This window comes from Pelmatolapia mariae, linkage group LG10_11 (assembly GCF_036321145.2).
Source record: "Pelmatolapia mariae isolate MD_Pm_ZW linkage group LG10_11, Pm_UMD_F_2, whole genome shotgun sequence".
Lineage (NCBI taxonomy): Eukaryota > Metazoa > Chordata > Actinopteri > Cichliformes > Cichlidae > Pelmatolapia > Pelmatolapia mariae.
In genome coordinates this window covers 34,628,351-34,652,413 of record NC_086236.1, presented here as the reverse complement: position 1 = coordinate 34,652,413, position 24,063 = coordinate 34,628,351, and the positions used below count along the sequence as shown (strand labels likewise).

The window sequence follows — 24,063 nt, the reverse complement described above, 5'->3', positions numbered from 1 at the left end:
CTGGTCTCTGTAGGAGGACCTAAAGGCATGGACTTCCACTATCACCACCTGTATAGCTGAGCACGAGGCCATGGTCAAGTGGGATAAGCCAGGCACCTCATCTATGGATCCTGACCGCTCTGAGAGGAAGGAGAAGTCGGAGGGAGATGCAGACGCCAGGTCAGAGAGGTCCGAGCTTGTAGAGGGGGAGGAGAGGTCTGAGAAGGAGAGGTCAGAGAAAGGCGACGGCTCTGAGAAGTTAGACACATCTGAAATTGCTGACAAGCTGGAGGGTGGGGCGGGGGGCTCCAGCACGTCTGGAAAGAGCAAATGAGAAGCCCTTTTTTGTTTTACTGCTACTCACTGACAAACAGCATAGGAGGCAGGGATGGATGGAGAGCATGTGCAGTTAGGTTTGCAGGTCCTCGGTCACACAGCTGGAACACACCGAGGCCACGGTCCTTTGATTGACTATTGTAACTGTGACAGACTAATCTCTCAGCCTCTCCCCCTTCACCCAGGAAATACATCAGTGCTTGCGGTGGGCCACCTGCTGGTAGATAGGAGGCCGGCCGCGTGGACAAACAGGCAGACAGACTCCAACAAATGGTCCCAAGAATTAGTCACTGTCACTTCCTATTGTTGATCGTTTAATCTCTCGGATTCACAGCATCTTTGTTTATGTATCTTTGACTGATAATGTAATGCTCTGTCTATCTAGACAAACCTGAGAAGTGGCGAATGAAATGTTTCTCAATAGTAAAAAAAGAAAAATGTTTTTGAAGCAATATACTTTTTTATGTTTCCTCTTTGTCGGTGAGAGAAATGGGGGGAAAGGAAATAAGAAGTAATGTAGAAGCAGCTGTAAATTCTCTCATTTTTTTGTCACATCCACATAAGCTTACTCCAGGCAGTTGTGCACCTTAAACACTTGACACATCTGTATACTAATCATAGTGACATTTAATCCCAACACATGGCTAGCTTTGACTCATCTTAATATAACGGAATGCTTGTGTTACCAACTGACTTCACTGGTGTCATTTCCACAGTTCTTTTTTTTTCACTTCTTCTGATTCTCATTATGATTTATCCGTAACGATCCGTGTCCAGAGAAGAGCATCCCTTCAAATTCTGATCCATCACCCCAAGGCATGTTCAAAGTGGCAATGCTCAAAGTAACACTAAGCCTGAGACGATGCCTTTGTGTACATGACAAAAAATCAGAACATTGCATGAAATAGTCTTAGTGCACCTGTTAAACTTGCCTTTATTTCTGTGTTCTTGGCATAAATCAGGCAGCACTGAAATTGCAATAATCTAATGTGAGCGGGTGGGTGGGTTGTATTTGCTGTCATAGACGACTTCTCAAAATCCAGAGGGTTGTTCGAAAAAGCAGAGTTGTGTTCTCTCTGCAGTAAGCATGAGAGGAAGAAGCCAAATGGCCCTGCTGCTGTTTGTACTGTATCACTGCTATTTCTTTTCCACAGAATGTACTGATTTCAGGTACCCCCCTCCCCACAATGTCAAAACCTGAGCAGGTGTGTGAGAGACGAGACCTCTCTGTACCCTTTGTCCTTCGTTTGACCTTCAAAGCAATTGGAATCTATTTGTCAAAGACGAGTTACATGTAAGTCATGAAGTGTATAGACCTATCTTTGTATGTATACCAATAAAACCTGTGCTCTAATAAAACCATACTCTGAATCGGTAAAAATTAAAACATTTGTATTAATCCACAAATAAAATCAGTCATCACTCAAATATATTAATGTTTATTACATTTAAATACAAATTATGCAAATTAGGAGTCACTATTAATTATCACAGTGTATATACAAGTACACCAGTATCTAGATGTATTAAATACGTTGTACTGGGGAAGAGCAGCAGGTGTACTGTAGGTATGCTTGTTGTATTTTTATATGCATATATTTATTCATATCAGACTGAAGAGTTGCCCCATGTAATATTAGCTGATTGAGTCACCAGTGTTACTGTGGGAGGTGTGCTCAGTTTATGGATTACACACACAACAGGATCAACTAGCCTGGGCAGTTTACTACCTGCTGCTCAGGGAATAAAAGTATTTTGTCATCACAGTGATTATTTTGTTTTATAAAATAGTGCTTGTTTGTCGTATATGTGAGTTATTTTTCCACACATAGGTCCAAATAGTCTTTACAGTGCTTATTTTGGAGCTAATGAGAAACTGCGAATCTCCTGAAATTTGTGCTGTGAGAATGACTCGCAACACAAAATTTTTCCATACTGTCGAACTGCACTTCTTCAGTTGTGTAAAATGACTTCTTAACAGTCTTCCTTTCTGAAAACACCAAAAGTCCACTTTCACATTACAAGATTGCGAACAGAGAAGTTGTGCTACAATGTGAATGTTCTTTTGTTTTTTATTTGTCACACACTGTTTGCTTTTACATAAGTGCCATGTCATGAAATCTGCTGGAACAGCGGGAAACAGTTGGTCCTTTAATCATGAATAATGTTTTGTTTGACCTGACACTCATCTGCCGTTGCAATACATATTCTCAGTCATCTAATTAGATGCTATCGTATTTTCATGTGGCTGTGATTGTTCTGATTCGTGGCAGATACTTAGCCTGCCTTACCATGTGCATTTGAAATGTTTGCTTCCCATTACTTTTATGAAACACATAGGGGGAGGGGGGTGGGGGGGTATTTTCCACTATGTTACAGCAGTCAACGAACTAAATAGGCAGCATAAACGTGACTGAAGAGAAAAAAAATGTGCAAAAATCTGTTTCCTTCATTGATTGATGGTCTTACATGTGTGTATGTCTTTGTTACCTTACATTAAAACTTGCTGCTATGACATTAAATAAACCTCCAAACTTGCTGATGCAAAACTTGACGTGGAATTGATGTGGACACACGCATACCCGCACACACCCACTGACACCACACACTGATTTCAACTACAAGATAAACGAGTGGTTTATTACCGTCTTTCTTCTCAGAGTTGAGCTGAAAAGCCAGAGCATTATCGTCACAAGGTAGCAGCAGCAGTAACAACTTCATATTCTCCATGCTGAAGCCTTCTAAGGTTGTGTAACAAATGTGGTGGTTGTAATTTGCATATAACAGTAACATACAATAAAGTATTTATGGATTATGTAAACATGGCTGAAACCTTCATTAAACATAGGCTTAGTCTTTGAGTGTACTGCGCTCCTCCTGGGAAAGAGCTGCAGGAGCCTTCACACTGACACTTTGCTGCAAGAAGGAATCGTTGCTGAAGGGCCCCAGACTGTATCCATACTGAGAAGTCATCCAAATGCTTTACATCTCCTTCTGTACACACAGTAACCAGAGTACCAACAACAACAAAAGATGTATACTGTATTCTTGTTTTTTTCTTAGAGCAACCGACTAAAGTTCTCCTATCCAAGCAACATACAGTGCATCAAAAAAAATGGACAGATGTGAATAATTAATGTGAGTAAAAATAAAGGTTTGTGCAATTTTTTGGGGCACTCAAGTGCAGCCCTGTGCACGGTGAGAAAGAGCAGCAGTGATGCAGGATCTGTTCTAAAGACATCCATGTACACAGTGCGGCACAAAATCTGCACAATTCGATGTATATTTGAAGAATGTAAAGCTACATCTGCCAGTATGTATCTGTGAAAATATGAAATGTGGTTTTGTCTCATAAAATCTGTTCATCCCTTCATTTTCCTATTGTCTTTTTTTCCCCCTCTGTAGGTGTGAACACATTTTTTATAGATCTTCACGGTGCATTCATATGTTACCGATAATCTTTTCTGGAATTCTGACACAGATTTGATGATTGCTTTCAAAAATAAATCCTGGACCTCTTCTTGTTCTAAGATACTTGATACATATTGACTCTGTTTGATAAATTGCACTAAAACAATGCATCTTTTCTCTTATATATTATTACAATGCAATTGTATTTTAAACCAAAACAAGACTACAGTAACGATTCAGCAGACACTGTTTCAGGTAGTCTAGTTTCACCAGAGAACATGCCCTCTGTGACATTATAGTCTAGGAATGAGGAGTGGTTAAATGAAATGGATCTTGACCTTTGCTCCACTCCTTCCTCTTCGGTCTGTACCTGGGTGATATACAGCCTGTGACAGGCAGCCTTCAGTCCTTGGACACACATTCATACTGAAGGAGGACATGTATATGTGTGCACAGACTGAGTTTATAGTTATTGCTCTGCACTGGGGTCTCCTCTTTATTGTATGCTGTTGCTAACTAACAAAAATGGCTGTTGGACAGTTCCTCTGCATGGTATAAAGATGTGAGGAGGTGGTTTCAAATACATCTGCTAAAAGAGCCCTACATCGATCATTTTAACTCTGATGTACCAGCAGGGCTTTGGCCAGTCATGGCCCAGTATGGAGTTTATATAATCTGAATGTTGGACCTGAGGCCCCAAAAATTGAGACATGTTATATGTTTGATTGTTTTTTGTTTACTTTTGAAATAAAAATGCATATTCAGTTATTTTAAAAACTCAATAAAGGATATTTCAAGATTTTTAAGCTTGTTTATCTGACTTTTTAAAATAATATTAGGCATAAGCTACTTTTTCTATGTGTTACCACAGCTCTGTAAACAATCCAGATGAAGTGTCTTTTACAATTATATATAATATTTTCTCAAAAGTGTTCTTCTGAAAAGGTGAACTCTACAATCCGGCGCTGACGGCCTCACGTCATCTATTCCTGACCTATCACGGCTGGAGAGGGGGCGTGGCCTCGCTTTGCTAAGACGAACGCAGTTTAGCCAGCTAGCGAGTTAGCTTCCTGAAAATGGCCAGCTGGGGGAAAGTTGCCGCTCTCCTGAGGGGTGTCTTGAGGAGCCCTCGATCTCTGAAAACCTTCGCACAGTACCGTACTGTCGGTCGCGGCATTGTGGCCTCTGTAATTGGCACCGGAGTTGTCTGTTATTACCGGTATCATGTAAACAACAGGACTCTGCCCTTCGCCGTTTATGCTAAGGAAGAAAAAGTAAGTGGACACTTCAGAAAGTTTCTGTCGTCAAAATTCACCGCAAACGGACAGTACCGCTCATATGCCTGTCTGTGTTCATTTAAAGTACGATGTTTCGTAATTACAAGTACAAGCGACACAATAATGTTAGTTGGATACAAAAAGACCGTCCAAATTCATATTGTCAATTAGTGCCCCCTAGCGGTGCTCACTGAAACTGTTTGTACTTATACACAGTGAATCTGTTCGTCTGACTTATTAGATATAATTTATTAAAATAAAATTTTAGCAAACCACTCATTTGTCCATTTAATCATTAAACATATAAAGGGAGGTGCTGTCGAACATGTGTTCTGTAGCTTACATTGGTGTTTGTGCTCCTTGTGCTGTTGCAGGAAGATGCAGCTCCCCAAATGTCTGCAAGGAAAATCCGCTTCATCCAGTTTGCCTCAGTCGTCCATGAAGAGGAGCCCTACATGACCCCCAGAGACTTCCTATTCTCTGTGATGCTGGAGAAAGTTGATCGTAAGCAGCTCATACAGCGTACAACATGTCAAACAGCTCAAAGCCTTCCATAATCTACATCCCTGTTCTTTCTTAACTAAATATATATAGGATGTAATTTGCCAGGTCAAATGGTAGATTTCCCTTTGCTAAATACTTTTTCATCCCCACTATGTATCATGTATGTCAAAGAACAGTGCCCTTATTTTGGAGCCTTATTGAGTATCACCACAAGTCAGATACCAGAAACTGGACCGTCTGTGGTTGGATCCCCAGCTCCTTTATTCCTCATAGTGAATCTTTCTAATGCAAATATAGTGAAACTTAAACTGCTCATGTTTAGTGTGTTTAACTGATAAAAAATAAATGCAGTGTGTGTGTGTGTGGGGATGGGTGAGTGTGGCCTATGGTGTACAGTGCTTTCATGTGTCAGTAAGACTGGACTAGACCATCTGTATGTAACCAAACCCAGACACACCTCCCAAACATTTCAGATCAGTGTGACCGTGCAGCAGTATGAGAAGACTGAGTGCAGTTCTGACTGGGAAGAGGGACCTCCATGTTCCCACAAAGCAAAACAGAGTAGTTTGTTGTGTGCATGGAACAACTTCACGTGTGCGGCTTGCCTCGTGCCTGTTATTGAATAATTTTTTGCTGTTCTGTTATCAACACATCTTCTCTGGTTTTTGCAGGAAAGCTGCAAAAGAGAATTTTAACCAAACAGGTACATTAACTTCCTAGCAGTGTGTAACCTGCACATGCAGACCTCGGCCATTTCTTTAGGCTAATGGTTCGTTTTATCCCGGCAGGATGTGAACGGTATGCTGGTGGCTGCCTCTAAAGCTCGTGCTGGTAATGATCTCTTCAGAAACTTGGGAGACAAAGGTAAGTTCTCAAAGGGGACTGCAGTGCCATACCTTTTAATTGTCAGGTGGATCATCTGTTTAAATCCTCCCCCCAATTTCTCTATTCACTATAACACCAGAATGATCACCAGCTCCTTTTATCATTTTTTAAAGGTGTTGTTGCGCAGTAGTTCTCCAGGCTTTTCAGAAGTCTTTCAAAGGTTTTCTTTGGACACTGGCTGCTTTTGTCAGTCATTTTCAGGCCAGGGCTCGTAGCTGATAATTTTTAGAGAAACGTTTTTACCCTCAGCTGTAAAAGAGTGATGGGGCATTGTCAGTGAGTTTGTGAATGCAATAACTCAAGAACAAGGCGTAGGATTTCGAAATTGATGCATCTATTAAAAACCTCAGGAGTTTTGGAGGATTTGTCACGTTTTGGGGCTGCATGTCAGCCATGGTGTTTATTTCACTGACTTTTTTTCCTGATGACAACAGGACGATAACTAGATAAAAATGAATGCACAATGATAAAATGTGTTGACACTGTATAGGAATTTCTTTCACTTATGTATTAATCACATTATTTTATTGTAATGCCTTGGTGCCACTGGATTTTAACATGTCTGACACCCATACTGTAAGACAAATGGTGGGGGTCTAGTTAGGAAGTTGGGGGAGGCAGACCACTTCACAGGAAGAGTCTTTTGTCTCTGCAAGGACTCTGGGAAGGTGTGAAACAGCTGTGTACTGCCTTTTGTTCATGGAGAAAGTATTTAACTGAGAGACACACTACTCTCAGTGAGACTCTGCTGACCTGCCCCGCGTCATGCAGGCTCTCCATCAAGCTTGGTTGTCTGTCTTTGTGTGTCTGGATTAAAGAATGTTAGCTACCGCTCACCGCTTGTCTGCAGGCTTTATTTAAGTGGAAAAACTTCCACAACAGAATGGCGCTGCGAGCAGGGTGGTCCGTGTGGTCGCTGAACAACGGTTCCGTGGATGGGCTGATCACCCCTGAGGAAAAGGTACCTTTGTCCTACCAGCTGTTGAAGCAAAGGAAATGGAGGAGTCACGGAGCCGTGTGTTTCAGTCACCACCGAGACCATCAACTTTGAGGGGACTCCTGCAGATGGTGAGTGATAGCTAACTTGTAACAAGTCACGAGAGTTTTGTGTATGGCCGAGGAGGTGAGTGTGTTGCAGCCTTCGGAGAGCTCAAGAAGGTAAAAGTGATACGACCTTCCAGGGCAAGAGCTCCGAGGGAGTCTTCGTGTAGAATCACGGAGAGTCTTCGTGTAGAATCACGGAGTGACATCTCTAGCGTCTTCTAAAAGATCCTAACTTCTTCAAAGGAGACTGGGGGTGGCGGTGTTCGTTCCTTGGTCCGTAGAAGGCAAGGAACCTCACGGGGGACGCCTCGTGCAGTAATAGAGAATCTAGATTCCAGGGGCAGTCAGCGGAGCCGGATTAGTGGCTCGAGAGGCGACTGCGGCAAGCGCTCCACCGGGCGGCCAGGGCAAAACTCAATGTGTGACTGTATGGTAAGAACTGAGTAAATGTGTGGTGGGTAAGACTGCAGAGAATGGATGTGTGGGAAAAGTTGTTGTGTGTGGAAAAAAAAAAACAAACAAAAAAAAAAACAGAAAAATGGGGTTCAAAATGCTAAAATGGGGAACAAAACAAGGAAAAAAAAAAAAAAGAGAGAGGAGTGTAGACATGTGTGTAAAAGTTGTTTCTAACTAGCAGGAGAGGGTGGTACTGCAGGCCACCAGCTCCCCTAGTTTTGACACACAAGAAATTTCTTTTTAGCAGAATTGTTGATGAAAATAAGCAAAAATAGAAAGAGGGTTTGGTGTTTTTCAATGTAGAACTACAATCTCTCTGGGTTTTTAAGAAAGGGGACTTCAGAACCAGAGAGGGGAGACATGTTGTTTTAAGCAATGAGAAGAATGATCAAAATGTCTCAGTGTGTCACTTGCAGGTGAAGAGCAGACCCGGATCAATTTTCCACGTGAAGCAGTCAGAAGAAATTATAGGTTAACATCATTAGAAACACTCAAGCCAAGTTTTGGCTGAATTGTTTTACAGCTTAACTTCCATGTGTTTGTCACCCTGAGAACACAAGCTCCAAGAATCTCTCCCTGAAGACAAGAAATGCAGTTCCAGAACAACGAGATGGATATCAAGAGCTCAGAGCAGTGTCCTGAGCAGTGAAGAAAAGGTCCAGCAGTAGCAGCAGCTGTGCAAGACAGTGACAGCAAGCAGAAAAATGGCATCATCATGACTGGATGGATGGATGTGCATTTCCAACGAGCTGCAACTTCACTGTGTGTGAATGGACCTTTGAAAAGACTGTCTGAGTTGGACATTTGCCACTTTTGGAGCAAAATGGCAAGATGAGACAGTGGAAAACACAGGACAAAGCTGAAAGACAACTGACTCTCACTGGACTGCTGCAAGAGGGGAGAGATGAGATGAGACCACAGTGGAAGGAGCAAGGGAGAACATGGCTGTTTTAGTGTGGGGAATGAAATTTGGGTTTAGGAAACTGGGGAGAAAAAGACTGCCTTGCGTGGAGAATTGAAAAGTGTCTGGAGCACCGCAAAGAGGAGAGGTACACAAAATTACACAAACAGAAAAATGCATTAATCCTACTAACACAAACACACACAATGAAGCTCATGAAGACCAAATAGCATTTTAAGCATGCATTGCTGTCACCATCATCTTGTCCGGTTCACTTAGTGGGTTAAGAAGTGATACATAGACTAGTGAACTAGTATTATTTTGGGGAAGGATGATTGAATTATTGCAGGGGTGAACAGAATGCTGCAGGGGGGTCAGATGAGTGGAGACCAATAGGCTATTGAGTTTCTGGTTTCTGATGTGTGGGGGAGGTCTTATCATAACACACATCTGGGTACATGGGGGAAAACAAAACTCATTATCTAATAGAATATTGCTGTGTGAGGTGTGTGACTGCTGGATGAAAGTTTTGGGGATTCACCGATGCATTTTCCTTTGGTACCACTTTGAAACTGCCAATTAGTTTTGTTTTGATCTATAATTCTAAGAGAGTATGCTTAGACAACTTCTAAAAAGAGGCCTTCATATTTTTTTGATTTTAACAGTGCACTGAGATTTTTGTTTGGCAATTTTCTTTTTTCAAGCAGGCCTGCAATATCGGGATCGAAAGCGCTACACAACATGTTGAACAATCGCAAGTGAGTTTCTCCAAAAAATTTAAATGGGCTCGGGAGAAAGCCACTTATTTGGGACAATCAGAAAACAAGTCCCTGCCAAAAAGGATTCCGCGAGGTAATCCAGTCTAAATTCTTTTTCTTTTTTTGAAATGACGTCATTGCTGGCAGTAGAAACTTATTGCGTCACGAGAGGTTCTACTGTCAGCAAATAAAAGGGGACTGACTGGACTGACAAAAGCTTTGACTGACTTGACACCAGTATGCAAGATTGCACCTCCACCTTGACCTGACAAAAGGGTGGATGTTTCTTTTTACAGGAGCAGAAAGATGACAGCAACAGGTTGCGTGACCTTTGGGGCATGCAAACTTAACCTTTAATCGCCACTTTCTGTGTCTTTGAATTTACCAGCAGTGTGTTTTCCATGACCTTGTATTGTTTACAGTGCAGAGGTCACTGTGGGAAAGTGTGCATACAGATGCGCTGCGCTAACATCACTTTTTCACAGCAAAGGGCTAATCATATGATCCAATCACATGATTTACAGCAGGACACACCGCTGGCTAATGTTTTACGTTTTCTTACGACAGGGCCTGGAGTGAAGCTACTTCAGGGGAGAATCCCTGGGAATTTTTTAAGAGACAATGCACAACTTCATTGTGCATGTCTAATTGTGCTAAGCTGACATAGGGCAAAAGAGGGTTTTCCGTGGAAGCTTTCATTTTTCAATTGCAGAAACCGTGACATGAGGGATATGGAAGGATTGACGTGGATACAGACCACGACCGGGACAGAACGCTTCAACAGGACCAGTGAGAAGCAGGGATCATCTGCAGGACAGCAGACAAACGACAGTGGGCTGCACCACTGGGCTTCCAAAAGATTGTCACGAGGAGATTTTGAACAGCAAAATCTTAAAATGAAATGGAAAGTTTCTACGTTGACGTTGAGGAAGACAACTAAGGTGTACGACGTGCTCTGCCTTAAATCTACAGCCGCGTTGGAATGGAAATCGAGGGATGGAGAGAGCATGCCAAGCTCCAAAGGTGACAGCACAGAGGGAGATCAGCGTTGGAATTACAACTCTGTAAATGGCACAGACACCAGGAGCCATGATCGGGAACTGAGAATGACCATCTAATGCTTTTCCACTTTGCCATGCAAAGTACTTTGACACTCTGGAGAAGACCTTTCCTCTGTATCATTGTTGTTGCCATTAGCATGTGAGAGCTTAGATTGGGGGGAAGTTTAAAGATGAACAAAGGGTGGTGGGAGACCAGTGAAGTTAGGATACACAGTGTGAAACTCCTTTAAGTGTAAAATAATGTTGATGTGATATACAGAATGTCGGGAAAGAAATTCTGGTTTTAATGTGATTCTTGATTTGAGAATCAAAGGGTGGGATTGTATAGGAATTTCTTTCACTTATGTATTAATCACATTATTTTATTGTAATGCCTTGGTGCCACTGGATTTTAACATGTCTGACACCCATACTGTAAGACAAATGGTGGGGGTCTAGTTAGGAAGTTGGGGGAGGCAGACCACTTCACAGGAAGAGTCTTTTGTCTCTGCAAGGACTCTGGGAAGGTGTGAAACAGCTGTGTACTGCCTTTTGTTCATGGAGAAAGTATTTAACTGAGAGACACACTACTCTCAGTGAGACTCTGCTGACCTGCCCCGCGTCATGCAGGCTCTCCATCAAGCTTGGTTGTCTGTCTTTGTGTGTCTGGATTAAAGAATGTTAGCTACCGCTCACCGCTTGTCTGCAGGCTTTATTTAAGTGGAAAAACTTCCACAACAACACTTTTGTCAATGATTAAAAACGAGATGTAAATGTTCTGGAGAGACGAGATCCAATCAGAAGTAATCTTGGGCATTAAGGTTACAATGTGTACAAACTCTGGTTTCATCTTATGTTCTGCATTTGCTTGCATGTTTGCACGTTTCAGTAAATGGCCTATTTCCCATTTTTCTTGCAAAATATAAAGAAAATGAGAGGTCCACTTTAACCTGTCAGCAGACCTAAACATCAACAATCCACCTTTTCATGTTTAATGACAATCCTCTTTGTCAGTGTGTCCCCCTGTTGGTTATCTGAAATGCAGCACAGTGTATTTTGTCTCTCACAGGTTTGATATCCTACACAGAGTATCTGTTCCTGCTGTCCATCCTGACCAGTAAGTCTCTCCAATAGTCCAAGCTCTTGCAGGAGATATTGTGCTGACTGGTTTACTTCATTCTGGACTGTTTATTTCTGATACTCTTTGTCTACATAACATATCTACATAACTGCCCTACATTGTTATTGCAGAGCCACGCACTGGATTTGATATAGCCTTCAAAATGCTTGACATTGATGGCAACGAGCATGTGGACAAAAAGGAGTTTTTGAAAGTAAGAGCTGTGATGTGTTAGGATATGTTGACAGTAAAAGCAGAAGTAGATTATAACAGATCATAATGAAGCAGTAAATTCATGGGCGGACTTATTATACAGGAATATTTGTTCTAAATATCTGTGTGCACTTAATTTCAAACTGTCGCCACTTTTAACGCTTCCTCATGTGCTACAACTCCTGCAGTTGTAAGTATGAACCAAGGCACCACGTGAAGGTGAGGGAGAGCTGTAGCTGCTCGAGTCTTGTGTTTTATCTGTCGCTGCTTGAGTTTAGTGGGTTTATTTAAAGTCACCTGACATTTTTTTTATTTTTTCTTTGACTTTTTCAACCAGACAGAGAAGATTTGTGTAGCGCTCAGGCTTAGAACGATGGGCTTTTGTTTTAGACTGCATGTTGGCACGTCGTTCACCTTGTTATAGTTTCATGTTATGACTTGGTGAACAAGCCAAAGGCATTCAGTGAAAAGTAGAAGTGCATGGATTCTCATCTGCTCTGGTTTCTATCATGTGATTACATGAAAGCCACATCTCTAACTTGATAAGTGAACTGTACCACAGCTTTATATTTGTTTTGACTTGTCTTGTGACAGTTCTAAAGAGAAACCCCTTTTCAAATATGCTATAAATATATATATATATATATATATATATATATATATATATATATACACCTGTTTTTTAGTTGTTTGTTTGTTTTTTGTATTTTCCGTTTGATAATGTAGGATGTTGCTCACACTTGGACAGCCAAACATTTTCAGTACAACTAGTTATTTTGATTAACTGGTTAACTAAAATTTAATTTATTTCTTCTTTTTGTTGCTGAAGCTCAAAAATATCATGGGAAAAACTAAACTGCGAGCCCCGATAGATGCTACAGAGGTGAGTGTTCATTTGTTGATGGGCTAGTTGAAAACATACAGGCTGATAACACTGGCTGAGGACCAGAAAGAATTATCTGTTTTCAAAAGTTTGCAGAAAATTTTAAAATAGATGGTTGATTTTACACTTTTACATGCAGAACTTATAATTTTCACAAGTGCTCAATGTGTTTCCCTCTGGATGCACGGCATATGTCCATTCAATATTCAAACACGTCAAATGTGTACAGCTATGTGATACTCACATATCACACTTTGTATATTACTCTAGTTCTACCTCAAATATTAGCATGTTTTGTTTTGTTTTGTTCATCAGTATTATGGTGTCATTTCTGCCACTTCACTTTGAGTGTTAACACACATGATGTTGTTGAACACTGTCTGCATGTTACCCAGAAAACCACAGAAGAAGGAGAAGGTGTGAACACAACACTACAGGCCTACTTCTTTGGGAGGAAAGGGGACAACAAGTTGCAGTATAAGGACTTCAGCCGGTAGGGATACCCCCCAATAATCACAGTCATGTACTACAGAGCACATGACATTTTCTTTTTCATAAGTAGCAGCTCTGTATACAAATTTTACAATGTAACATTTCTGTCTTTTTGAAATCTCAGACATTGTGAATATTTTAATCTCACCTGTAAGGGATGTAGACACTCCCTAAATCCTTTGCATGTAGAAATACTGTTTGAACATGTCGTTAGGCAAAGGCAGGGAAAAGAACAGTAAAGCTCATATTAGGCTTGAACTGCTTTCTTAAAAAAAAGGAGAGAGAGAGAGAAACTTAAGTTCTCCACGTGTTTCAGGAGCACACATTCTTTCTGCCCAATTTAGCTCATCCAGCCAAAGGAGTGTTGAGCTCATACCATAGCGAGATAGTCGTCATCTTTCCATCTATTCACAGTTCATAAGAATTTTTGCTTCTCCGGTAGCTTTTGATCAGATTTTAGTGACACGTGCGAACAGTGATTACCTCATGGGTCTTCATTCAAACTGGGGTCAAGATCATATTTGTCATTTTCATAGTACAACTCTAATGCATACTACTTAAACTGACCAAATTCCAACTTCTGAACAATATTCAGTTCAAACTGCTGGAAAGTGGTTAACAGAAGGTTCTTTTTCCAGCTACCCATCTTCTTCCACTTATTAAGATTTTTCATGGTGATAAATTTTATGTGTTAACCTCCTAGGACCTGGTGTCCACATATGTGGACATCACATTTTGAGTTGTCTAAATCAGCGGTCCACAACCTTTTTTGCGCCACGAACCGGTTTAATGTCAGACAATATTTTCACGAACCGGCCTTTAAGGTGTCACGGATAAATACAACAAAATAAAATGATACGACCAAGACAAAAACGGTGGCATTTTGTAAATATAATAATAAACGTGAATTCACTGTGTAATTGTGTAACTATATGAGCAGCGTCCTCCTGAAATGTGCCAACAACATCAAGAGTAACATCCTCATCTCTGCCTCTTAATGCTCTCTGGTCGCTATGGTGACGCATAAATATTTCTTTCAAAATAAGACACACAACTACAACACGGGAAAAGACCCAGGGAAACAGAGTTAACGATAAAAAACACTGAAAACCATGAATTTCACACCTGAACCTCAACTCTTGCGGCCCGGTACCAAGTCTGTCTGGACCTTTCTGGCATGTTGTCATGTTACTTCTGACTAACTCAGATACTTTTATGTGGTTGTGAAATTACTTTATGCAATACAGCCAACCAAATGACCAAAAAAATCTATACTTCACACATTACAATCACCTGTGAAGTTTGATTAATTATGAGCCAGATGTGCTACTAAGCCACTGATGTTCTGATATAAATCTGTGTATTTTGTGGGGTTTTCCCTGTTGACCTTTTCAGTTTCTCTTTACTTCACCAGTCCACTGTGACTCCACTGTAGTCTGTGCTTTGAGTGGTCCATAACTAGAAAGGTGCTATGACAGGCCAGCCAATCCCTAATGGAATAAGGACGTAGCAATTATGATTACCTAACTTTATGTAGCTGTATTTGAGGCTGAGGATACCACAAGACTTCACTGTGCTGAATTTGTCTTTACTTTATCACTCCACTGTTACTTTTTATGGAATTGCACCTTTTTATATAGTTGTTTTCTTTTTTTCCTTTCATTTGAATATAAAAATGTTGGACTTCACTGTGTGGTCTTCACCTGTGTCTCTGGCAAACCTCAGCAGGAGAACCCTGGTGGGTCTCAAAGGATGAGATTTTGTGTAATTAGTCTCTGTTGTTCAGGTTCATGGAGGACCTACAGGCTGAAGTCCAGGAGATGGAGTTTCTGCAGTTTTCCAAAGGTATGGACACCATGCGGAGGGAAGACTTTGCAGAATGGCTGCTACACTACACCAACGAAGAAGACAATGAAGTCTACTGGGAAAACATGAGGAAGAGGATACCTGCGGGTCAGGTACAAGCACTCTTCCTCCACTCGGTGCCGTCAGAATAGGATTTGTTGTGGCCTAAAAGTCAGCTGTTATGTTTTCTTTTGTAGAGTATCACATTTGATGAGTTCAAAGCCTTCTGCCTGTTCACCAACAACCTGGAGGATTTTGCCTTCTCAATGAAAATGGTCACAGAAGCCAACCGTCCTGTGGGCATGGGTACGGTTTCTCTGTCGGTTAGATCAGTCTGTAGTTTTCTTCCAATCTTCCAGGCATAGATTTTTTTTTCTTCTCCCTACAGCCCAGTTCAAGCGAGCTGTGAAGATTGCCACAGGCCACGAACTGTCCGAGAACGTGCTGGACACCGTGTTTAAGCTTTTCGACATGGATGGAGACAACTGCCTGAGCCACAAGGAGTTCATTGGTGTGATGAATGACCGAGTACTGCGGGGTCTAAAGGTACACTCCCCATCTTCTTAGACTGTGTTTTGTGTCCATAAAACACTGACTTTTCTACTTTGTCACCATGTTTAAGTGAAGTGAATGCCTCTCTCACCTCCATGTGTTAAATATAAAACTGTAAAAGCCTGATGTGTGGGAACAGATATAAGACACTTATCAAAAATCGTCAATGCTCCTCTAACTGTAGTGTAGATCACACTGAAGTACACAAACACTAAGGTACACCGTTAACTCATGTCATCCATGTGCAACATTGTCTATCACTACGTTTAAAAGAACTACTTACTTACACAAGTTTATTTAAAAAGGGCACATGAACATATTAGACTGGACTGTTAGCTTTTGGTTGCCAAAGTATATCCATCTGAAGGGGCTGTTCTAGTTGTTCATTTTGTTTAAGGAGTGAAGTGACGCTACGTATCTGTGTAGCCATAAGAAGAAGTGTTTGAATTCTCTGAATACTAACCAAGGCGCTTCAGTGCTTACTTGCCGTCCCAGAATTTATAGCGACAAATCATCCGACCATTCCTGAAAACGATCAACTAAAACAATAGTGGCCTACATCTGCAAATGTTCAGTAGAAGCATAACCTGCTAAAATGTTTTGAATTTTCAGCAGCAGTCCGTTAACTCCACTGCCGAACTCTGAACATCGCGCTGCTGTAGGAAAATCTGGTTCTCTTCCAGTTGCTGCCTCGCATGAAAAACGTAGATTTACAAGCTTTCTGAATCCAGATGATGAGCTATGTTACTGATCAAATTACGTTCAGGCTTCTGTATAATTCAGTAGTAAGCTTCATTTTCTATTGCTGTTTTAAGGATCATCATTAATCGTTTTTTTACTTTTACTAGCTGGCTATAAATTTACTGAATAAAGCATCGTGTGAAATGGTGCTTAAGTCCATTAACTGCAGGATCTGCTTTCAAAATATTTTGGCTTCACTGTTGTACAGACAGCCGAGGAGACGATGGAGCATTCCAGCTCTTCTGGCCAGCCTAGGTCAACTTTTATTTTTAACAAACATGAGTGTGTCTCATTTAACTAAGAGTTGTATTTATTTCCCTTAAATAAACTGATTCTTTTAATGAATGGCACTCTATACAACATGTCACATTTACACAAGCACTGTCTTCTATGCTTTTAAGTACTTACTAACTACCATTCACACACTGATGGCTGCCCAAGGATATTTGGCACACAGACTGGTGGAGCCAGGGATCGAACCTCCAACCTCCCGATCAGTGGAGGACCTGCACTATCTCCTGAGCTACATCCACCCCTTAATTAGCTAACCAAAGCGAGTTAAAGTAGTGGGCACACTGCTCAACGTGTCATGTTTTTACATCCTAATTGGTGTCCCTGGGATTACATGTACTTTTTTTTTTTTTTTAATAGAAACACCTGTCATCATTTGACTTTAATCATGGCAAAAATACAAATTGTTTATTAGCAATAGATATTTTACATATCACTCCTAGGCTGCATGCTAATGCTCGTCTCCCAGTACCATTGATGTGATGCACAGTGTCTTGCCCTCAGGTGCAGCCTCAAAATGGCATCTCTGGCTACTGGAAGTGTGTGAAGCGGGAGACCCTGAAGGCAGCGCAGGAGGCCCTGGGAGACGGCGGGTGTCCCATCTGAAGCACTGATATGCACCGTGATCATGCTTACCACTTCTGTCTTTCCTTCAGTTGTATGAATGAAATGAATAACCGCATGTAAATGAATATAGGTTTATACCACTATCTTTGTAAAAGTATGTTTACAGCTAAACACATTTTGGTTTGATTTTAGTTAAAGCTCTTTGGGTTTGCTTGTGGTGTTTACAATATTACATATAATTGTTTGGTCAAGCATTTTATATCCTGTATGGCTGATCACTATTAAACATTCACATGCACTTAAGGAGCAGGACTGCAGTCAACATTTCCTGTAAAAGTGACTTATTCATGAAAGTGAGAATCCTGGTTGCACTGAACAGTGTAACAGATTAAAGGATCCTGCCATGAATACACACATTTCTCATTTTCTGTGCACAGTTTGACACTAGTCAGAGTGATTTATTCTCATGGACACGAATGCAAATTTTTACCAGTGCCAAGAAGCTGGCTTGGTTTTTACATGTACTTTTTTTTACTCCTGAGCATTAATGTGGTTACCAGAGATCAGTCATGTGAATCAATAGTGGGTAAACAGCAGTCTGGCATAAATCACTTCCTAGATGACAGACCTGTGTAATCTGTCTAATGTCACATTCTCAACATGCTAAATAGCAGCAACTATTTATTTGTTGTGACTGCTCATGCTGTTGTTTACCGGTGACTCACCAAAGCATTTTACAGCTGAGTGCGCACATCTCGAAATGAATATCGGGCCTCCCACTTTCAACAGTAACAGAGCAGCTGCTATTTACTTAAATTCTGGAGTAACCAGCGGGGTGTACTGTGAAGTTAATGGTTTAGCTATGTTGAGCTTAAACTCCGTTTTGTGTCACATAAATGGCTTTTTTACCTGGCTAAATCAGCATGGTGTTATGTTTGGAGCTTCCTTGTGAAATGGGTTGGAAGCCAATATTACAGTATGTATTAAGCACAATATAGAACGTCTGCTGGAAAAATGTTTTATATACGCAAATTGTTGTACCTAACTATAACCACTCAATGAAGCATAAACTTTGCATTCCATTGTCATGGGAATGCACATGTATTAATTTGGAGATTCAGAAAACATGTTTTGTTTATATATACACCTGAATCTAATGTGCCAAGTCTCACTTACCCTGCTGAAATTACAGCTACTAAAACACATACCAAGAATACCTGTTTAATCAAAGCAACTTTACTACTTTAATATGAAAATGTATACACTTTAAAGCTCCAGAACTCCAGCTGTCACCTTAGAAACGAACAGCACCAAAGAGCACACTTGGCAATTACAATTATTAGTTTAAATGGAAATGTTTTACCGCATCTATGCACTGAATTACCAGCAGTGTTTTAGTTTTTATATTCTTTATAGATTTTAAACAACCAATGTATTATTGGCTGATAATGTCTCTGTCACTCATCGATCATTTTGTGGGGAAGAACAATCACATGGTGCATAAAACACCCCCTTTTCTATGTGTGTGCCCACAGAGCCTGAAGCAGAAAGCACAGCCCAACAGATAATACCACCATTGTGGTACCCAAAAGCCTGGACGTGTCGAATTTTATTCGTAGTACACCCCTCAGGCTGTTCATACTACTGCAGCCAGGTCACCTAAGTGCATGTAAATACGCATTGTTGTTCACTGTGTTTACAACCCTGCTAATAGTGGTTTGTGGGAAAGATTCTAATTATGCCGGGGAGCTGGTGTGGGATTTTCCTTTTTTTCTGTCAAAAATATTTATCTAATAAAGTTTTATATAAATGCACAACTGAGGCTTCCAATGGTCATTAGTAGAAAAGTGGCAAAGTGACTAAGTTTTAACTACATTGTCATTTATTGTAGAATTGACCTGTTAAGATCACATGAGTATGTGGGTTAACCATTGAAGATTGTGATGCTAATAATTTTACCATACATAGAATTCAAAAAGTAAATAGACAAAACAAGCTTACTTGTATGATAGAAGAACTAATTAGTGACTGATGCCAGGGTTATCAGTGAATACAGCATACACAGCTACAATACAATAAAATTACATTGAGCATGAAGCCATCTTTGGTCTTCTCATCACTATAAACAAATACATAGAAATTTGTATTGTATCAAAAATAGAAATTACATAGCCATATTGAAAGAAAATTCACATTTTTGACACACAATATAAAGAGAATAACAAGTGATGTATTGTAGGTTTACATTTTTCTCCCCTTGGCTTTAAGGACCCAATGGTTTTAACATTTTTTGAACATTCGTTTTTTAAAGAATTTCATCATTCTGTCAAACCATGTAAAAAGTATCCTGCATCTGTGTCAGACAGGATGCAAAAACCAACAACAAAAAAAGATCAGATTGTCATTGTTAGGGGAAAAAACAAAACAAAACACAAAAACTGCAAAAAAAAGAAAAAAAGTGTGTGCTTTTAATCCTGGGCTTTTTGAAATGAGGCCTCTACCACACTAGGAAAAAAAATAAATAGATTTTTTTTTTTGTTTTTTTAAAAAAGGATGGAGAGAGATTGGGTCGAGACTTGATTCGATCACGATGCAGCCCCGATGCGCAGACATTTCCCTCCTCTCGTGAGTGAGTCTTGTCTCGAGTTAACGGTCTTTGTGTAGTGGTCCTCCTGGGCTTCAGAGTTATTTGGCTCTTGGAGGCACACATGATGAACTACAGCCAAAGTGGACCTCTGCTTGAGATTATAGGTAAGTGCTTTCACTGTGTTTTAATCCACTGTGGAAAAAGAAGAAAGCCATGTAAGAATATAAAACAGCAGAGTGACACAGGGATTCTTTGTCCCACAGCTCAGACCTGATATTGAGATGCATCTAATACATATAGGTAACTCCACATTCAAAAATATTCTCTTCACACAGTAACATCAAGAAGATATCTGATATCATTCTAAAAGAGAACAAAGAGGCTAAAAAATTTACAAGGCTCATGTAGATGAATTTTTAAGAAACACAAAGTTGTGCCACAGATGGTGTGCCCCCACAGAGCCCTGCTCACAGCATCATGGAGTCAGTCTGGGATTACATGAAATCTCCAACGAGACATCAGGTTGTCTAATGCCTAACATACACTAACACTTGTCAGAAGTCAAAGTTTTAGTCATGTATTATTCCATCACTTTAGATCTGTCTGAGCTCTGGCCAAGTCATATGAGCACCTCAGACCTGATGATGGGGGTGTGCCACAACTTCAGCAAAACTATCAAGTTGTCATGAGGAGATTTCAGCCATTTCTAACACTGAAATCACTAGTGTAGCAGTTTACACATTTGCTTAGTTCAATTCCAGCCAGAGACACAAATACATTTTCGGGTTGCATGTGGCATAGTGACCCCTCGTGACAAGGAAGAGTTGAAAGTAACTCAACAGTGTCACTGAAATCATCAGAGAAATTGGTTGGGCAAAGCTAGCACCTACAAATTATTTTTTTCCCCCCAATTTGGTCAAAAAACAAAACAAAAACCTTGTCTGACATCTACAACCAAAGATATTCTAATTTCTTAGAATAGTGTTGAAGAAATATTAACACACAAATTGTTTAACAAATATATATATATATATATATATAATTTGTTAAACAATTTGGGCTGCAGTTACCCTATTTAATAAAAGCAGATGTGAAACCATATGCCTGCACTTGTCTGCCATTTTTATTTATTTTTAACTGCTTTTGATAGTTGCTTTAACACTCACTGATAAAGTTCTGCTATAAAACAAAGAGGTCTGCTCCTCTCAGGTTTTTCTCACCATTCACTGCCAAAAGGATGGAGGGTCAAGGGTCGTTCTCCTTCTTTACTGTCACATCTCCTTCTCCAGCTAGGATGGTTGAGATCTCACCCTGCATGAAGGCCCAAGGCACAGTGGATCCGGCCAGGGGGCAGCGCTCTCCGCTGGGGCAGTACACCTCTCCTCCTTGACCTTGGCTGCGGATGAACCCTCGGGTGCAGGGGAAGCAGAACTTGTGGTGCGGGACTGAGGGACACTGGACAAAGTGAGTGTCCTCCAGGCGCTCTCTGCAGAGGGTGCAGCAAAGCAGGGTGCCTGGGGTGCTACTTGTAGACTCCCCAGTGTTTGTGTTGTTACTTTGTCCTCCAGTGCTCAGACCCTGCCCTACAGCTGCCTGGGAGACTGAGGTGGAGGGAGTCGAGGGGCTGCTGCTCGTGGGGCGCCCAGCTGAGGAGGAGTGGGCTGTGGACATACTGGGGCTCTCTCTGGCCATGTGACTGGAGCTCAGGCCATCTGCCACTCCCATAAGTGCTGAGATGGGTGAAGGCTGGTTGTGTAGACGAGGTGGGCCCTCTTGAGGTACGGCCATGCCAGGAAGAGGTTCCATGCCTGAGTACGTGCCCCGGGGCCAGGGCTCCCTCACAGGGTGTTCGGCCCTTCCCTCACTCTCTCCGTTCTCAGAGCCTGGAGAAGCCTTTCGGCGCCTGGTTGTGCCCTTGGCTGGTCCGGGGCGTCCAGGAGCTGCCAAAGACAGCACTGGGTCTGGCTGTGGCAGAACCTCTGGGATTGGAGGCTCTTTAAACATACGCACACCATCATTCAACAGCTCAGACAGCCCACGCCAGTCTCCGGTGCCTTGCCGTTTCTCATATTCCACGTAGCGCAGCCCAGAGTTTACTGCCTTACCAGCATCTTTGGCAGAGTCACGGAACATCTGCCTGACCAGATCTGGAACTCCTGAGTAGATCATTCCAGAGCCAGAGGGATACTCCGCGAACACCCTCAGCTCAAACTCTGGAGTAGCGCTAGCATCAAAGGCCAGAACACGCCCCATCAGATTATGGTCTTTCCTGAAGCGCACATTGAAGGGGACACAGCTGCTGAGAGCTACCAGCACATCCCGAACTGCTTTGGGACGGTTAGGCCAGCCTTCCACTCTACTACGAGCCACCTCATTCAGTTCAGCCATTACTTCACTGTTCCTCCACACTGCCGGATCTATGCCCACTAGAGTAGAAGTGCTAGGTCCCATACCCAGGGACACAGCTTGTCTTCTGCCACTGTCGCTTATTATGGGGCCAGCTGAGACGGCAATAGGAGCGGCCCCAGCTCTCGTGCTTGTTAATGGGGTTAAAATCCCATGAGAAGCTGTTGCTACTAGCCCCTGAGCTATCAAGGCATGGGGTATGGTGTTATGAAGACTAGAAACTACCCCAGGCATAGCCCGACGAGTGTTCGGGCTCTGTCGGCTGCCCTCTGACAAAGCTACATCTTCAGCTCTGTGCAGACCATTGGGGAGGCGAGAAGAAGCCCCATACTCACCCCTCCCCCGGTCTACACGCTCTCCGTGATGCCGCCCCGCTTCAAGGGGCCCAGCAGAGCTGGGTTTGCCCTGCTGTGGACCGGGGGACCTGCCGTCTAAAACTCCGTGAGTGCTCTTCAGCTGCCTGGCAGTTTCAATGAGGAGTTCTATCCGGTCTGCGCCGTCGTAGTTGACACAACCCCGGCATACAGCTTCGCTGAACTCCCACAGCATAGCCCAAGGCATCTTGGGCAGGTCGCAGAGGTAGCACCATTGCCGTCTCGAGGAAGACTGCGAGGCGGAGGACATGTTGTTTACAGGCCCTCGACCAAACTTTCTTCGGAGGCCTACACGTTACGGACTACGTTTTGCAGCGATTCTTCAGTCCTCCGACACCATTCGCCACATACCGCGAATTTTACAACAGAAAATAACAAAAAACTAAGTTCAAAATCCGAGTACTGGCGGTAACATTTAAAACTTAACGACGTCTTCTTTCTCGTTTGTTCGTGTCAGCCTGTGTGGAAGGAAGTAAAATGTTATAAGACACCGGAAACACCTACGCGGCCAGTGCTCAGAGCACTATGGGAGACGTAGTTTCTCTTTAAAGCCATTGTTTCTTATTTTCTAGATTTTTAATATTAAATTTATTTTGAGCAAGAAAGTAATCAGACCACATAGAAACAGAACAGTTGTAAACAATTATTAAAGGGAAAAATTCAGAGGGACTACTTTACTGGCGACAAGATACATAAGTAGCGGAGACACTGACGCTAGTCGGACACGTTTTTCTGTGAAACCTCAGTTTAACTGGAGCTGGTTTGTTTTGGGATGGGAGACAGAAAACATGGCTTGTGTTGCGGTTACTTTGATTAACAGAGGACAGCCAGTCTTGGTGCTGTAATGCTGGAGACATATTATCTAAAATAAATAAATAAATAAATATACTCCACTTCCTGCACAGACGTGACAGTTTTCAAACTCAGATTCACTGGCATGATGAGAGGTCACATAGCGAAAATCTCCAGTGGGAACGATGTACTTTGCATTAAGATTCGTCTCTCTCACAGTGGTAACAGGAAAACTGATTCTTCTACAACATATATTTTTATTTATTTTTTTTAATAGGAGAATAACTCTGGAGAATAATCTTATAAGGACGATAGAAATAGGTTTGCAGTGAACAAATCCCAGGGTATATTTTTCTATACCTATTTCTTGAGATGTATAAAAAGTTACAATAATGAATGTTCATATTACCTATGCTCAAAGTTCAAAAATGATGTCAGTAAATAATCCTTGTGAGCTGAAAGCTGATTGTTTTTTCTGTTGTCAGTGAGAGTGGATATTCCTATACGGTCTCAGGTACACAGCTCTGAGCAGCAACTTTGCCCACCTGCAGGGCAGATAGGACAGGCAGTAAGAAAGATGCACCAGGTTCCTTCAACCTAGCTGTCTGA

The 24,063-nt window shown here is 41.6% G+C and overlaps 3 protein-coding genes across 3 annotated transcripts in view; 2 read left to right on the top strand and 1 right to left on the bottom strand.

Annotated features, from left to right (window-relative positions):
* Positions 1–3,637, top strand: part of sptbn4a (spectrin, beta, non-erythrocytic 4a) — a 31,397-nt gene extending 27,760 nt beyond the window's left edge. Inside the window, exon 20 of the mRNA XM_063486684.1 lies at positions 14–3,637. Within this exon, the coding sequence (XP_063342754.1) occupies positions 14–313 (300 nt within the window). The 3' untranslated portion in view covers positions 314–3,637. The remainder of the gene's footprint in view (positions 1–13) is intronic.
* Positions 3,638–4,747: 1,110 nt separating this feature from the next.
* On the top strand, positions 4,748–19,124 carry micu2 (mitochondrial calcium uptake 2). Its single transcript, XM_063484635.1, has 12 exons — positions 4,748–5,000; positions 5,378–5,507; positions 6,179–6,210; positions 6,296–6,371; positions 11,661–11,708; positions 11,843–11,925; positions 12,754–12,807; positions 13,203–13,300; positions 15,086–15,257; positions 15,342–15,450; positions 15,533–15,690; positions 17,233–19,124. The coding sequence occupies exons 1-12, from the start codon at positions 4,803–4,805 to the stop codon at positions 17,332–17,334; spliced, it is 1,260 nt and encodes a 419-aa protein (XP_063340705.1). The 5' UTR covers positions 4,748–4,802; the 3' UTR covers positions 17,335–19,124.
* Positions 19,125–19,177: 53 nt separating this feature from the next.
* On the bottom strand, positions 19,178–23,133 carry LOC134635242 (interferon regulatory factor 2-binding protein 1-like). The gene is made up of 2 exons (XM_063484634.1): positions 21,103–23,133; positions 19,178–20,074 (listed from the first exon to the last, which is right to left on the bottom strand). Exon 1 carries the CDS (start codon positions 22,910–22,912, stop codon positions 21,128–21,130), a length of 1,785 nt encoding a protein of 594 aa, XP_063340704.1. The 5' UTR covers positions 22,913–23,133; the 3' UTR covers positions 19,178–20,074; positions 21,103–21,127.
* Between the last annotated feature and the right edge of the window lie 930 nt (positions 23,134–24,063).

Bases quoted from the DNA above. Each gene is read 5' to 3' on its own strand.
- micu2 (XM_063484635.1), top strand. From the start codon at position 4,803: ATGGCCAGCTGGGGGAAAGTTGCCGCTCTCCTGAGGGGTGTCTTGAGG. The intron at 5,001-5,377 runs GTAAGTGGACAC...GTGCTGTTGCAG, and splicing joins TTTATGCTAAGGAAGAAAAA to GAAGATGCAGCTCCCCAAAT. The intron at 11,709-11,842 runs GTAAGTCTCTCC...TTGTTATTGCAG, and splicing joins CCTGCTGTCCATCCTGACCA to AGCCACGCACTGGATTTGAT.
- LOC134635242 (XM_063484634.1), bottom strand. From the start codon at position 22,912: ATGTCCTCCGCCTCGCAGTCTTCCTCGAGACGGCAATGGTGCTACCTC.